Source organism: Lucilia sericata, unplaced genomic scaffold, assembly GCF_015586225.1.
Source record: "Lucilia sericata isolate MDLA Ls3-8-SP2 unplaced genomic scaffold, ASM1558622v1 Contig000628F_arrow, whole genome shotgun sequence".
NCBI classification, from domain to species: Eukaryota; Metazoa; Arthropoda; class Insecta; order Diptera; family Calliphoridae; genus Lucilia; species Lucilia sericata.
In genome coordinates, this window is record NW_023994634.1 from 1 (window position 1) to 16269 (window position 16269).

Consider the following 16269-nt stretch of genomic DNA (forward strand, 5'->3'; position numbering starts at 1 on the left):
GCGTTACTAATCTATGCAAAAACTGTATAAATACTAACTTGTAGCTGAAAGACTGCAAAATGTTTAACCACTAAAAACATGTTGGCTTTATTTGATTTGATTTGTTTTTTTTTTTTTTTTGTTTTTGCTTTGAACGTCATTTTTGCTGAATTTTTGGTTGATGTTGGTGAGTTGTTCAATGTTTGTGTTTACATTTGTTTTTTCTATGTTTCTTATTTATTTTCGAGTGTAGGGTAAGATAGAACAAATATTCCAATGGTTTGTTTGTAACATCTGTCCGACTATGCCATAACTTTAACAATAACTAAACAATAAAACAACTACAACTTACGCCACACGAAACTAAATACACAAAGCAATAAAACCAACACACATACAAACATATGTTTTTCTGCCAATATGCTATATTGTTGTTGCTTTCTTTTGTCAAAGTATGCACTAAATTAACTCTATTTTATGAAATTTTCAGAGGTTGTCTCGGATTTTTGCTCATATCTTCGTTAGTTATGAACGAATTTTGCTTATTTTTAATAGAAGACTTCTAAAGAATAGGAAATAGGTGGAATATTTGGATCCCGAAGATATCTGGGGTCTTCAGAAAACTGCTTTCAACAGACACACAGACAGAGAGAACGACAGAGAGACAGACGGACAGACAGTCATACAGACGGACAGACAGACAAACAGACAGACGGGCTTAGCATAATTTAAATTAAATTTTTGTAGTTTTTTTTTCCTGTGTAGCATGCAGAGTATTCGTGGTTGCCATAGTAAATGTGTCAGTAAATGACGATTCAAAATGTATATGACAGACAGATAGATAGACAGACAGTCAAACAGACGGACAGACAGACTGACGGGCATAGCATAATTGAAATTTAATTTTTGTAGTTTGTTTTTCCTGTGTAGCATGCAGAGTATTCGTGGTTGCCATAGTAAATGTGGCAGTAAATGGCGATCCAAAATGTATAAATGAAAACATACTTTTAATATACATAAGTATGATGTTGCACACCATACTGTTGTTGAATGTAAGAAAACTTTTATTTATTATTTTATAAGTGCATAACAAATATAGATGCAGTACAGTAAAAGCTTTTGTGCAGAGACAAAAGTTTATAAAAAAATATTGCCATAAAAAACATGCGAATAAAAGCTGGAGGCAAATTCTGGCATTCGACATTGATCGAAACCTTTATAGAATTTTAAAAAAAATTATTAGAAATTTCGTTCGCTTTCGAATGCCAGAATTTGGACCTAGATCTCATAATTACATAAAGGAGAGTGTTTATTTGTTGGTAAGTCTGTTTATTACTTTTTTTACAGAAATGATTTACATATTTGGATTTTCTATAGAAAATGTATTTTAATTATAAAAATTAGAAATCGATTTTAATTTAAAGAAGCATATCGAGGGACTATATTCAATAGTCCCTATCTAAAATAATACAAGTTTTCAGGAGAGCAAAAAAACTGTTTATTTCGCTAGTTAGTGAAGATTTTTAAATTTTTTCTTCTACAATATATTTCTACGACCATATACGAAACCCTTATATAAAAAGAATTTTAATTTTTGCATTATTTGCAAAATTATTCACAAATTTATATCAGATAGAGCTTATTTTTCTACGAAAATATTCATTCAACCAACAGATAGAGAGTTTTTCATGGAAATATAAAATTTTTATTTGAATTAAAATCAATAAATATTATATTTTATACAATTTAATGGAGGAAAATAAACCAAATTGTTGAAAAAGCAACAGATTATAATGTTTTGGTCCAAAATCAAAGTTATATGGTTAAACACGACAATAAAATTGATTTAATTAGTATCATAATGAGCGATATCTCAAAAACTATTAGACCGATTTTAAATATTTTGGATTTGTGTTCAGCATGTCCAAATTATTAAGAAGACTTGTTTTGCAACAGAAAATCATCCAAAGGGATAGAGTTTGAAGCAATTTTTGGATAAGATAGAGAGTATTGCATTCAGAATTTTTCTTTTTTTAAGATAGAGAAATTTAAAAAAAGCTATAAAATTGCCAAAAAATATTTTTTTTCTTTGAAATTTATATCACTGATGCGGGATAGTTTTCTGAATATTTTGCCTTCAAAATCTCATTTTCATGAAAATGACAGATGGCGACTATTGAATATAGTCCCTCGATATAGATTTTGGGCGCTATATAGCATAACCATAGGCTCGAAATCTAGATGTTAGACCATTTATGACTATATCATTTAGGTACTATGCCCCTCGGGGATAATCGATAATGAAATAATGAATGTTCTTTTTATATAGGCCAGACAGCTAGATGATGTTAATCTGTCTTCTGTAGGTTAGTTAGTAGTGTTTTAGTTCATCAGCCGGGGAGTCTGGGGATCGATGCCCACCAGAGAATCTGGTAAAGGACCCAAAGGTTCTCTGTTTTTGTCAGCCCATCTTTGAAATTAAGTTCAAATATATTGGGAGCGATGTTATTCCAGAATATATGTATCTCAGAAACACTGATTAGAAAATCTATGCAACTTCTTTCAGGGACACTGAGTTTTTCTACCTGGAAAATGAGGCATCAAAGCGGTGTATTTTTTTGGATCTGTTGTAATATATGTACATGCTCCTTTTAGTTTCTTTTGGTTTAAATTATCAAATTTTTTTAAAATTAATTGAAAAAGTTAAGGACCTTTTCAGTACCTCATGACGTATAATTAATATTTAACTTTTTATAATTCTAAATATTACGTATACGTTATGTTGTTAATTAAATTGAAATTATGATTTATGATTTATATAAAATCATTTAATTAACAAAATTTCTTATGATTTATTTCCTTTCATAGATCATAGCGGTGATTTTTTAAATTACAATTATTACAGTTATAACATATCTCAGGAAAACTGACTAGATTATTATATGCAACTTCATCCAGGATAATGAGTTTCTGAAGGTTTTTCATCAGGAAAATGAGGCACCATAGCGCTGTATTTTTGGACGTAATATACATGCTTCTTTTAACTTCTTTTGGTTTGAATTTATTTCATTTTTTTTTAAATGAATTGTAAAAGTAAAGGACTTTTTCAGTACTTCATGACGTATAATTGATATTTAACCTTTTTATAATTCTAAATATTGCGTATACGTTATGTTGTTAATTAAAGTGAATTTAATGAAATATTTTTATTGCATTTTTCTAAAAAAATATATATTTAATAAAATTTCTTATGATTTCTTCTCTTTCAAATATCGATATAAAAGGTTTTTCCACCAGGAAAATGAGGCATCATAGTGGTGCATTTCTTTGATTGATGTAGTATACGTATATGTTCCATTCAATCATAAAAATAAACCTTGTCGATTTTGAGTTTAAATTTATTAAAATTTTCTTAAATTATAGATTGTTAAATTTAAGGACTTTTTCAGTACCTCATGACGTATAATTTATATATAACTTTTTAAAATTCTAAATATTACGTATACGTTATGTTTTTAATGAAATGAAATTTTTTTTTTAGATTTTTATAAAAAATCATTTAATTAACAAAAATTTCTCTAAATTTCTTTAAGTATATTCCTGTTTATCAAAATCATTGTTGAGTTTTTAGCCCTAAATTAAGGGGAAATTGTGTATATGCAACATTTTAGCGCATGCTTTTTAAAAATGCCGGTTATGTATTTATTTATTGTATTTTGTTTGTCTTTACTTTATTCTTTTATGTATATTTGATTTTACTATTTAATAATTGTAAAGTTTAACAAAGGTCAGTTTTTTCCAGAATGTTTATACGTACATACATTTTTGTATATAAATTTGTTGGGTTGTATTTGACAATTTTTTACATGTTTTACATGTAAGCTTCTTAACAACAATTTTCAAAGAAATTAGTTGCGTTTGTTTGGAAGACAATAATATGAATATTGTGCATTTAGAATTTGTTTATGCAAATAATTACATGATTTGTTTAAGGTGTTAAGGTTATGTTTGTTTTTGTTAATGTTTGTAAGAAAACTCCTATATTTTTTTGCGAATTTTTGTAATCAAACTTTACACTATAATTTTGAGAAAAAAAAATTAAAAAAATACTATATACCGGAATCGGACTATAATTGCTTATATGCTCTAAAATAGATTGATCTACCAACTAAATGTATTTTGAAATATGATCATTCAAAATAACTCAAACGCTAAAAAACTACTCAGCCTAAAAATATGCCTATATTTTTGAAAATAAATATTTAATACAATTGGTCATCTAACAATGCTGTCAATGTTCATTTAAATATTTTCATTAAAATCTTTTTACACAAATAAAACACCTTGTATTTTTATTTAATTATAATTTTATTATCGACATTTTTTTATTTTCATACAATGTTTTTTGTTCTATAATGCTGTTGTTTATACTTAAAATTAATTTAAACGTTTTAATGTGGTTGTTTTAGTTATTTAAACTTTTTTCATAAATAACAAATTATGCATATGTTTAATTTTTTTTAATGTTATAAACAATTTTATGATTCATATATTTTATTTTAATTTGCTTTTATATAACATATATAAAGTTTTATTGTTAAACATTATTACCGTAGTTATCTAAATAATAATAAATTAATAAACAATATGAAATATTAGATGGAGTGTTTAACAAATGTTTATAAATTTGTTATATGCTTTAATTGATACATAGTTATTTTAATTGTGAAATTAAATAGGTGTTACATGTTACTTTAAGTAAATTATACTTCTAAGTCAGATATTTTGTATTTGGTTTGATCATGCTTCCCAATATTATAACATTTTTAAATTTTACACAAAGATTAAAAAAAAAATTTTGTTATGATGTTTTACCAAAGTTTAGTAATTTATTTATCGTCATCTAAATTTAAAAAATTCACATGTGACAAAGGTTTTTTATAATGATTTGTTTCAAAAAAAAAAAAAAATAAAAAATAAAAAAAAAAGTTTGCTATGCCAAATAAAAACTTTTTAATAAACAGTTTAAACTGTATTAAAACCTTTCATTCATCTTAACTTTTGGCTTTTCATAAAGATTGTTTCACCTTATATCGAATTCGCCGATTGTCTATAACTAACTTGTAGAATTATGCTACAGTTGATTGATATCTGTGGTATTTAGAAATTAAATTTAAACAAACATACGGGCAGACAGACAGATAGACAGACAGACAGACAGACAGACAGACAGACAGACAGACAGACAGACAGACAGACAGACAGGAAGATAGAGGGACATCGCTATCCATATGGACTCATGGTATTTAGAAATTAGATTTAAACAAACATACGGAAAGACAGACAGGAAGATAGACGGACATCGCTAAATCGACTTCGCTATCCATATGGACTCAGAATATATAAATATTCGTTATAAGGTCAGAAAATTATATAAAGGAAACTACAAAAGAAATGACAAACATACATATATGGGCTCTAGGATCAAATACTGCCCATAAAACTATTCTGAGTAAATTCTATATAATCGACATATTTGTGGCTGTTTAAAAGGTATTCCTGGGTACCATTTATGTGGGACTAGCTGAAAATGTGGAATATAATTACTTATTTTCAATTCCAAGCAAATATATAATACAATTACAATTTTAGCTCTCTGCTGTTATCGTTTGGTGCTTATCGTAATTTCAATAAACAGACCGACGGACGTGGCTATATCTTGGTATAATCTTAAAGGAATCAATATTTTGATATATGTATATATATTTCGATATTAATTTTAATGAAATTTGCACCAAGGTTAGTATTGTTGGATAGTAGGCCAGACACAAATTTTCAGCTCTATCGGTCAAGAACTGCCAGACTTAGAGATGGTCAAAGTTGGACATTTTGATCATACAGGGTTTTATTTAAAAAAAAAAAAAATTTAAATTAAAAAATATTTTGTTTTGGAAACAATAAAGAAATAGCTATCTGCACTCCTTTGGACAATTTTTGCTATGACCAATAGGTGAAAAGTTACTCTCATTTGAATATAACCCTGTATACCCAAAATGTCCAAATTTGACTCCCTCTAAGTCCGGCAGTTCTGGACCGATAGAGTTGAACTGTAAACAAACGTGGTAAGATCACTATTGGAAACGCATTTTGAGCGTTTCCAATAAATGCATAAAGTTAAGATTGCTACAACGAATTGTTGCAATGTTGACAAAGTTGCGTGGTCTACATTACATGTTGTTGTTGTATGTATGTATATACTTGACAATGGATGTTATTGAAAAATTTTGTGTCAATTTCGTACGAATAAGAATCAATTTGGTGATTAATCATTCATAAATTTTCCAAATAGCTGTTAAATGTGATAATTTAATTAAAATGTTAGATTTTTGTCATATTAAAGACAAATAAATGTTTTTCTTATTTACAGTGAATAATTGAGTTGGAGTATTACTGTTTAAAAAATTCGAAGAAAGAAGTTAGCAATAATGACTAATAAATTACTAAAATAACTTTCCAAAAAGGACCGTTAGATATAAAAGTATAAAATTTCAAATAATGTTTTTGAGACACAAATCAGAAATGGTTTTAGATAGTGGTGTTGTGATAGAAAAGATATAGTAGAAAAATCAAGCGCAATGAACCAATAGTACATAGTATGGTAAAAAAAAAACGATGTTCACTATTTCTATTCTAAATGTTTTGTGAATTTGACTAAACAAAAAATATTAATACAAGGACGGAAATTTTTTTATATAAAAAGATGACCAAAAATTTTACAAGCTGTGTAAAAATATCATTATCGTGTTTTTATTTTGCTTAAATCAGACTATTATATTTGTGTTATTTATATTAAATTGGTCAATAATATAAGTAATAAAACCAGAAGGAAAAACACAAAAAATAACTAAAAGATAAATACACTTAATTTAATCAGCTAGTTAAAATCGGTGTAGTTTTAGTTATTTTTAGTAACAAATAAATTATAGTGAAGGATTATTTAAGAAACAAATTTTTTTTCGGTTGAACGATAAACCGTTTTTTAAAAAATGCTTAAACTATGAAAACTTAAACAGCAATATAAACTTTACATAAAGGCTAATATAATTCTAAAATTACATTACTGGTTTCTTTGAGGGGATTTAATTTTTATGGAGTAATAAATATTATTTAGTTTTTTTTTTGTATTTTTTCCATTTATGTACGTATATTGAATGATTTTAATACTAAGAACGATTTTAATACTTGTTTTTCTACAACTATTGAAGAGATTTACAATTAAGATCCAATCTTGACTACATATGTATATAGACTACTCAAAAATGTAATCCACATTCCGGTCAATAATAGTCTAATCTATAGGTCCAGTCTACAAGTCTAGTCTATAGGTCTAGTCTATAGGTCTAGTCTATAGGTCTAGTCTATAGGTCTAGTCTATAGGTCTAGTCTAGTCTATTCTAGTCTATAGTCTAGCCTATAGTCTAGCCTATAGTCTAGCCTATAGTCTAGTCTATAGTCTAGTCTATAGTCTAGTCTATAGTCTAGTCTATAGGTGTAGTCTATAGGTGTAGTCTATAGGTCTAGTCTATAGGTCTAGTCTGTAGGTCTAGTCTATAGGTCTAGTCTATAGTTTAGTCTATAGGTCTAGTCTATAGGTCTAGTCTATAGGTCTAGTCTATAGGTCTAGTCCATAGGTCTAGTCTATAGGTCTAGTCTATAGGTTTAGTCTATAGTCTAGTCTATAGTATAGTCTATAGTCTAATCTATAGTCTAGTCTATAGTCTAGTCTATAGTCTAGTCTATAGTCTAGTCTATAGTCTAGTCTATAGTCTAGTCTATAGTCTAGTCTATAGTCTAGTCTATAGTCTAGTCTATAGTCTAGTCTATAGTCTAGTCTAGTATAGTCTAGTCTATAGTCTAGTCTATAGTCTAGTCTATAGTCTAGTCTATAGTCTAGTCTATAGTATAGTCTATAGTCTAGTCTATAGTCTAGTCTATAGTCTAGTCTATAGTCTAGTCTATAGTCTAGTCTATAGTCTAGTCTATAGTCTAGTCTATAGTCTAGTCTATAGTCTAGTCTATAGTCTAGTCTATAGTCTAGTCTATAGTCTAGTCTATAGTCTAGTCTATAGTAGTCTATAGGTTGTATAGTCTAGTCTATAGTCTAGTCTATAGTCTAGTCTATAGTTTAGTCTATAGGTCTAGTCTATAGGTCTAGTCTATAGGTCTAGTCTATAGGTCTAGTCTATAGGTCTAGTCTATAGGTCTAGTCTATAGGTCTAGTCTATAGGTCTAGTCTATAGGTCTAGTCTATAGGTCTAGTCTATAGGTCTAGTCTATAGGTCTAGTCTACAGGTCTAGTCTATAAGTTTAGTCTATAGGTCTAGTCTATAGGTCTAGTCTATAGGTCTAGTCTATAGGTCTAGTCTATAGGTCTAGTCTATAGGTCTAGTCTATAGGTCTAGTCTATGGGTCTAGTCTATAGTCTAGTCTATAGTCTAGTCTATAGGTTTAGTGTATAGTCTAGTCTATAGTCTAGTCTATAGTCTAGTCTATAGTTTAGTCTATAGGTCTAGTCTATAGTTCTAGTCTATAGGTCTAGTCTATAGGTCTAGTCTATAGGTCTAGTCTATAGGTCTAGTCTATAGGTCTAGTCTATAGGTCTAGTCTATAGGTCTAGTCTATAGGTCTAGTCTATAGGTCTAGTCTATAGGTCTAGTCTATAGGTCTAGTCTATAGGTCTAGTCTATAGGTCTAGTCTACAGGTCTAGTCTATAAGTCTAGTCTATAGGTCTAGTCTATAGGTCTAGTCTATAGGTCTAGTCTATAGGTCTAGTCTATAGGTCTAGTCTATAGGTCTAGTCTATGGGTCTAGTCTATAGGTCTAGTCTATGGGTCTAGTCTATAGGTCTAGTCTATAGGTCTAGTCTATAGTATAGTCTATAGTATAGTCTATAGTCTAATCTATAGTCTAGTCTATAGTCTAGTCTATAGTCTAGTCTATAGTCTAGTCTATAGTCTAGTCTATAGTCTAGTCTAGTCTATAGTCTAGTCTATAGTCTAGTCTATAGTCTAGTCTATAGTCTAGTCTAGTCTAGTCTATAGTCTAGTCTATAGTATAGTCTATGGTCTAGTCTATAGTCTAGTCTATAGTCTAGTCTATAGTCTATAGTCTAGTCTATAGTCTAGTCTATAGTCTATAGTCTAGTCTATAGACTATATAGTCATTAGTCTTATGTATAGTCTTGTCTATAGGTCTAGTTTATAGTCTGTTCTGTAGTCTAGTCTAAAGTATACTCTATAGTATAGTTCATAGTCCAGTCCATATTCTAGTGTAGTCTAAGTTATTAAAAAAATTTCGGGTGCTTATTATGGCGCACACGACATTTTTTTTTTTACAAATTGTTGTTTTATTGTTGACTTGTGCAGGCCTTTAGTGTAGTCCATACTCTAGTCTATGATCTAGCCTATGTACTATATTGTCTGATCTATAGTCTAGTCCACTTTTCTATTACGAATATTCAACTTAAACTCATCGACTTATTAGTCACCAATCGTCATCCTGTTAAAACTTAAATAAAATTTTAAAACATTTGTGTTACCTTTGGTTTTTATTTAATAAAAATCAGTACAAATTTTTTAATTTTTTTTTTTTTTATTTTCAATTGAATTTGTTTTTATTAATTTTTTTTGTATTTTTTTCTGTATGATTTTTAGAATAAATGTTTATGTTTTTTTAAAAGCTAAATAACTTATTTTATAAATACTTAAGTTAATAATGGATTTTTATTTTTTTTGTAATATTATTAATTTTTTACTTTATAATAATATTGAATATGTATTTAAAAATTATGTCACAGAAAAATATCGTTTTGTATAAAAAATTATATATATATAAAAAAATTTCAACTAAAAAAAAAATACATATAATCACATACAAATTTATATATACTTAGAAAAAAAAACATAAATTGTAAAAAAAATTTACTAAAAAAAATCTAATTAGACGGGGAGGAAGGAAAGATTAATACAGTTGTATGAATATTCTTTACTTTTGACATGAGTCAGTTTTAAAGATCAAAGATCAGATTGTTATATAACTTTTAAATTTGAAGGATCACCGCAGTAGTTAAAAAACTTTATGACTGATAAAAATTATTATTCTCTTACCAATTGACTTATGAGATCAAAATAGAGATAGGCAAGTATATTCTCTCTCTCTCTCTCTTACAAACTCAAAAGTTGATCGATAATAATTGCTTGATGTGAACAGGAACCAATATCATCCACCACTTGTTCAAGATATTTATTGTCAAATTCACAGGGAGTAACTTTTGTCTTGGAAAATTTTGAGTTTATGGAAGAGGGAGGCAAGAATATACTCTCTCTCTCTTACAAACTCAAAAGTTGATCGACAAAAGTTACTCTATGTGAGCCGGAACCACAACACACTTATCTTGAAAAGGTACAAGTAACTTTTAAAGTCGAACTTAACTTTACATTTCATGTTCTAAAACTTTACTGAGTGATGCCTTCATTCTAAATTTCTTCCTATTAAAAACCATAAATACTAGTATCTACCACCAAAAAGAACAATATTTCCCCCAATAATTTCCAATAACAAACTCATTACAATTTGCATACGAAAAAAAGTACAATTTAACTAATGATGATTAATGAAAAATATCAAATAATTGCTTTCGCCCCATTATATGTATTGTATATTTTTTTATGTTTAGTTAAATATGCATGTAAATAGATTCATAGAAAAAAATTAAAACAAAAATTATATAAAATAAAATATCTTTTTTTTTAAATATATAAAAAAATAAAATTAAACACATTGCGTACATATCACACCATATTGAGAATAGAAAGGTCTTTTTTTCTGCTATATAATTCTAATAAAAAAAAAACCAACACTCTATAGAGTCCTACGCCTAAACTCTAAAAAACTACAGCACAGTACTCGCACTCGCTTTATATACTTATATATATTTATGTGTTTCTATATATATAAATGTATAAGAATATAACAAGTACATTTTCAATGATTTAACGAATCATGTGTAACTTCCAGCGCAACACAAAGTATGCTATGATTCTTAGAGCTATAAAAATGCCAATCAAGGCTACAGCATCAATCCAATATTCGGCTTGATCCATAGACATTTCTTCTAAAAACTTTTTAGGACTACGAAAATGACAATACATAGCGTTACATTGCAGTTTAGCACGATCCATGCCATAAATGGAAACCATGGCACCTGTTAACAAATGAAAAAAGGAAAAATTATTATTAGTATAATTTTTTTTTATATATAACATTTAGTATTTACCTTCAAAGCCATATCGTACATAACTAACATATGTCACCCATTGTAAATATCCCGGTATGGTATCAAAATTAACAAAAAATCCCGAAAATAATATGGTTGGTATTGTTGTTACTGGCCCTAAAAATACACCAGCTTCTATATTCATACCAGCACCTATGAGTAGGCCCAACGATTGGGCCACCAATGATGTTAATACACATATGACCACAAACATTGTTAGACGCTGTGGTTCCATGGGTTGTGAGGTTAAATAATAGACAACGATGACGTAAACGCTAGAGAAGACGATCTAGTGAGAAGATTAGAGAGAGAAAGACAGTAAATTAGTTTTAATGGTACAAGTCATTTGTGTAAATGTAACGCATTGATATATGGCTCCTTAGCCTTGGAGTTGTCTGCTGACTAGTCTACGGACTAATCTAGGGTTTGGTCTAGGGATTATTCTAATGACTAGCCTAGGATGTAATATATAAACTGGTTTATTGACTAGTTTATGGACTTTTCGAAAAACTGGTCTAGATTCAAGTCCAGGGACTAGTCTAAAAATTTAAGTCTTGACCAGTCTATAGAGTATTATAGCATGGGCTAGTCTAAGGATTAGTTAATGACCTTGTCAATGAACTGATCTATTTCTTTATATACTTATCTAGATCCTAGTCTGGTCTAGAGCCTCATCCGGCTACTAGTCTAATTATCTAACTTTTCACTGATCTATGGACTAGTCTATTGATTAGTCTAAATATAGACTTGTATATGAACTAGTATATCGGTTTGACTGGTCTATTGACTAGGGAAAAAACTGATATAGTCCACTAAATAGTCTATAGATTTAACTTGTCAATGAACTGATCTACTTATCTATCTAGATCCTAGTCCGGTCTAGAGCCTAATCTGGCTACTGGTCTAATTATCTAACTTTTGACTAATCTATGGACTAGTCAATTGATTAGTCTAAATATAGACTTGTATATGATCTAATATATTGGTTTGACTGGTTTATTGGCTAGGGAAAAAACTGATCTAGTCCACTAAATAGTCTATAGATTTAACTTTTGATTAGTTTTGATCTAAGGATTAGTTAGTTTATTGATTAGTCAACAAACAAATCTACTTATTTGGATATACTACCGATCTAGAGCTTAGGGTCTATGAACTGGTCTACCTATTAGTCTGTATACTTGTCTATGAACTAATATATGGTTTGACTGGTCCATTGGCTAGGGAAACATATATTGATCTTTCGATTTGTTTTTGATCTATTGACTAGTCTATGAATTGGTCTATTGGCTAGGTTATGGACTAGTCTATCTATAGATTGCCAATTATTTTAATCCATTGAATAGTTTATGAACTGATATATGGACTAGTGTATGAACTACTCAATGACCTATACCATGAATTGGCTAATTATCTAGATAGTGGAATATTCTTAATTAGTATATTCTTGATTATTATATGGTTTATGAACTAATCCATTGACTAGTCTATGGGAGAGTTTATTGACTAGTTCATCTATAGATTGGTCTATTGTCAATTACTTTAATCTATTAAATAGTTTATGAACTGGTATATGGTCTAGTTTGTAAACTACTCAAAGAACTCCTCAATGAATTACACCTTGAACTAGCTAATTATCTATATAATGGGCTATTCTATTGACACTAGCATTCAACTTACCTGAAATGGTAAATCTGCCATAGTTTTAGCAAAATAGAAAGCCTTCAGAGAATACCAATAGTTTAGATGCTCCCTCACAAATACCGACATTTCGGTTGGAACTAGAAATTATTACAAATACAAAACCAAACAGTTAGAAAACATAAAAAAAAACTTTAACAAAATCTTAAACTTACAAGTCAATATTGTTGGCATCATGGCCGTAAACATGGTAAACAGTGTTGTAAAGAATATACAACCAGCATTACTCATAACCTTTGAAGCCTCATTACCCACATCATAATAGATCATGCCAATAATAGCGCCCACAATGATGTGCGAAGCCAGACGCATGTGTGTTAACATACGATCGCGCATAATCGTGACAAAGGAACGTTTGAGCAAAATCCAAAATTGTGTCCAACCACTGGTGGGAAAACCGGATTTATTCGGCAGCGTTATAACCGATTCATGTGAATCCAATAATGATGTAGTACAGCCAGCACCATTAGTACTAGAATTGCCTCCTCCACCTCCGCCACCGCTGTCAGCAGTACCGCCTCCCGCACCTGCAACATTACATATAGCAATAATACTTTGATCGGCTTTAGAATTTGTATTGTCATTACCATTATCGTTGCGTGGTAAATTGATAACAGAACAATCGGATTGTTGACTGTTCTGTGATTCCAATTTCGGTGGTTTTAAAATGCTCGAATTAAGCTCTAATTCAGCAGCTGTTGTGGGTTCATCCAATTTCAGCTTTTCATCCTCCATGGTCACCGAGGTGGTATTTGTTGAGTTGCCACCATTGGCGGTATTGCCATTGCCCTTGATAATATCATTATTAATATCTTTGGATAAATCTAGACCATAGTTTTTGTGACTGTATTTCTTGCATACGCCACTCTTAACGGCTGCCACCAGTTTTGGCACACACTCTCCATACTCGCCGCTAGCCACCTCCAGTACATAATCGGCGGGATTATGATACGAAGGACAATCGTAACCCAGAGAGGATAAAAAGGGCACTAATGCTCTTACCCTACCCTCATACATACACTGACCCTCGGCCAGCATATACAAATGATCGAATTTTTCAAATAATCTAGCCGACGGCTGGTGTATGGTACACACTATGGTACGTCCACCTCGAGCCAGGGACTTTAATAGCGATATCAATTGGAAGCACGTCGAACTGTCTAAGCCCGATGTGGGCTCATCGAAAAACATAACGGGTGGATTGTTGACTAACTCCAAAGCAATTGACAGCCGTTTTCGTTGTCCTCCGGAGAGATTACATGTTTTTGTATTGCTTGATTCGATCAGACCAATTGTTTCGAGTATCTCATCGACAACAACTTTTTTGGCAGCCAGATCCATATTCTTGCCCAACTTAAGATTTGCAGACACCATCATGGCTTCACGTACCGACAGATTTGCAATGAGTACATCATCCTGCATAATGTAACAGGAGAGTTTGCGAAAACGTCTGAGATTACGTTCTTTGCCATTGATCAAAACTGAGCCGCTTAATTGGGAGGTTCTGAAAATTAAATATAAATTTGTAAATTTAAATCAATTTAAAGAAACACGTGCTGTAAGCTGATGAAAATATAAGTTATTTTATCAGGAACATTTAACAAGTCAGTCAAAGTAACCACATTTAACATTTATAAATTCTAATCTATTATACGAACTCAAATCTTCGTCGTTGTCATAAAAATATATATCTTCCTCCTAAAAATTAAGTTAATATTTAATAAGAAATGTATATACATATGTATGTATGTATTTATACATACATATGTACATCTTCTATATATATAAAAATGAATGTGTGTTTGTTTGTATGTTTGAACGTTATAGACTACTAAACGGCTGAACCGATTTTATTAAAATTTTCACAGCGTATTCCTGTATATCTAGAATAGGTAATAGGCTATTTTTTATTTTGAAATTCCAATTGGGCGAGCAGCCACGCCCATATTAAGAAATTATTAAATCCGTATATTTTAGATAATATAACAGTTAGAGTCCTCAAATTTTGTCGGAGCAACTTTAGTGTCAATAAAATTATTTAGGACAAAAAGTAGGCGGACTAGCATTAGGGGGCGTGGCACCTCCCATATAAAATAAATACGAAAATACGTTTATCTTGGAAACTATTACAGTTAGAATCTTCAAATTTTACACGAATAACTTTAACATTCATCTAAACATTTTTGGTAATAAATTGGAGGACTACCCTTGAGGGGAGCGGCACCACCCATATTAATTAAAGACAAACTAAACGGAACTAAATTCTTCAAATTTTGTACGAAGATTTTAAATATTCATCTGAACATTTTGGAGGAAAAAAAGCGGACTTTCATCTGGGGGGGTCTTGAAACCCCCATATGAATCAAATAGAAAAATTCGTATATCTGAGAAACTATTAGAGCTAGAATCTTCAAATTTGAAGAATGAAGAACTTTGAAATTCATGTGAACATTTAGAGCATAACGGGCGGACTTTCAATGCTGAACTTGGCACCTCCCATATGCATTAAATATAAAATTTCGTTTATCTGGGAAACTAATAGGACTTGATTTAGATAGAAACTGTCGAATTTGCTATAATTTGCTTGACATCTCTCATATGTAACATATTATAAATCTGGAAAACTATTGTATTAAGGATCTTTAAATTCGTAAAGTGGGATTTTTATTTATACATATTCCTTTTAGGGTAGCAAAGCACACTGGGCATAGCTAGTATGTATATAAATTATTTTTCTTTCTTTTGTTAAGTCCATGTTATAAGCCTTTTAAAGTAAATAAGTTTGAATAATTCTTTTTTGGCTTTTAATAAACAAACAGAGATTGTTTTTATTGTTTATCTCAAGAAAAGACAAACAAAAACGTATGCTAATAACATATGAACAGACAAGTGTTGGATGTGGTTTTTGAATACATACATTTACAGTGAGTATAAAAAGTGATTACTTTTTCTTCAAGTAGAAGTCCGCCGTGAAATCGGAGAGAACTTATTTTGCATATCATTACTTTTTACAAGTTACAAGCCTTGTAAAAGGATACTCTATTTTGAATGTGTATTTGTAAATAAAGCAAAAAATTGACGCTTAAGAAGAGTAGCATGTTACTTGATGCGTATGATGCAAAGAAGGCATGAAAAGCACGAAATGCTTTGCCGCTAAGACGCGTAATGTGGACCTCCAGCTTAAACGTTCGGAGGAATTATAACTTTCTCCTTTTGTCTAATTCAATTAGCAAGGTGTTCATAGCCACATTCCAGA

At 30.1% G+C, this 16269-nt stretch overlaps 1 protein-coding gene across 1 annotated transcript in view; it reads right to left on the reverse strand.

The window, feature by feature from the left end:
* Positions 1-10452: 10452 nt before the first annotated feature.
* LOC119606845 (ATP-binding cassette sub-family G member 1) overlaps positions 10453-16269 on the reverse strand; it is a 91345-nt gene continuing 85528 nt past the window's right edge. The window contains 4 exon segments of the mRNA XM_037960493.1: positions 10453-11243; positions 11316-11604; positions 12993-13093; positions 13169-14517. Of these exon segments, the coding sequence (XP_037816421.1) occupies positions 11032-11243; positions 11316-11604; positions 12993-13093; positions 13169-14517 (1951 nt within the window). The 3' untranslated portion in view covers positions 10453-11031.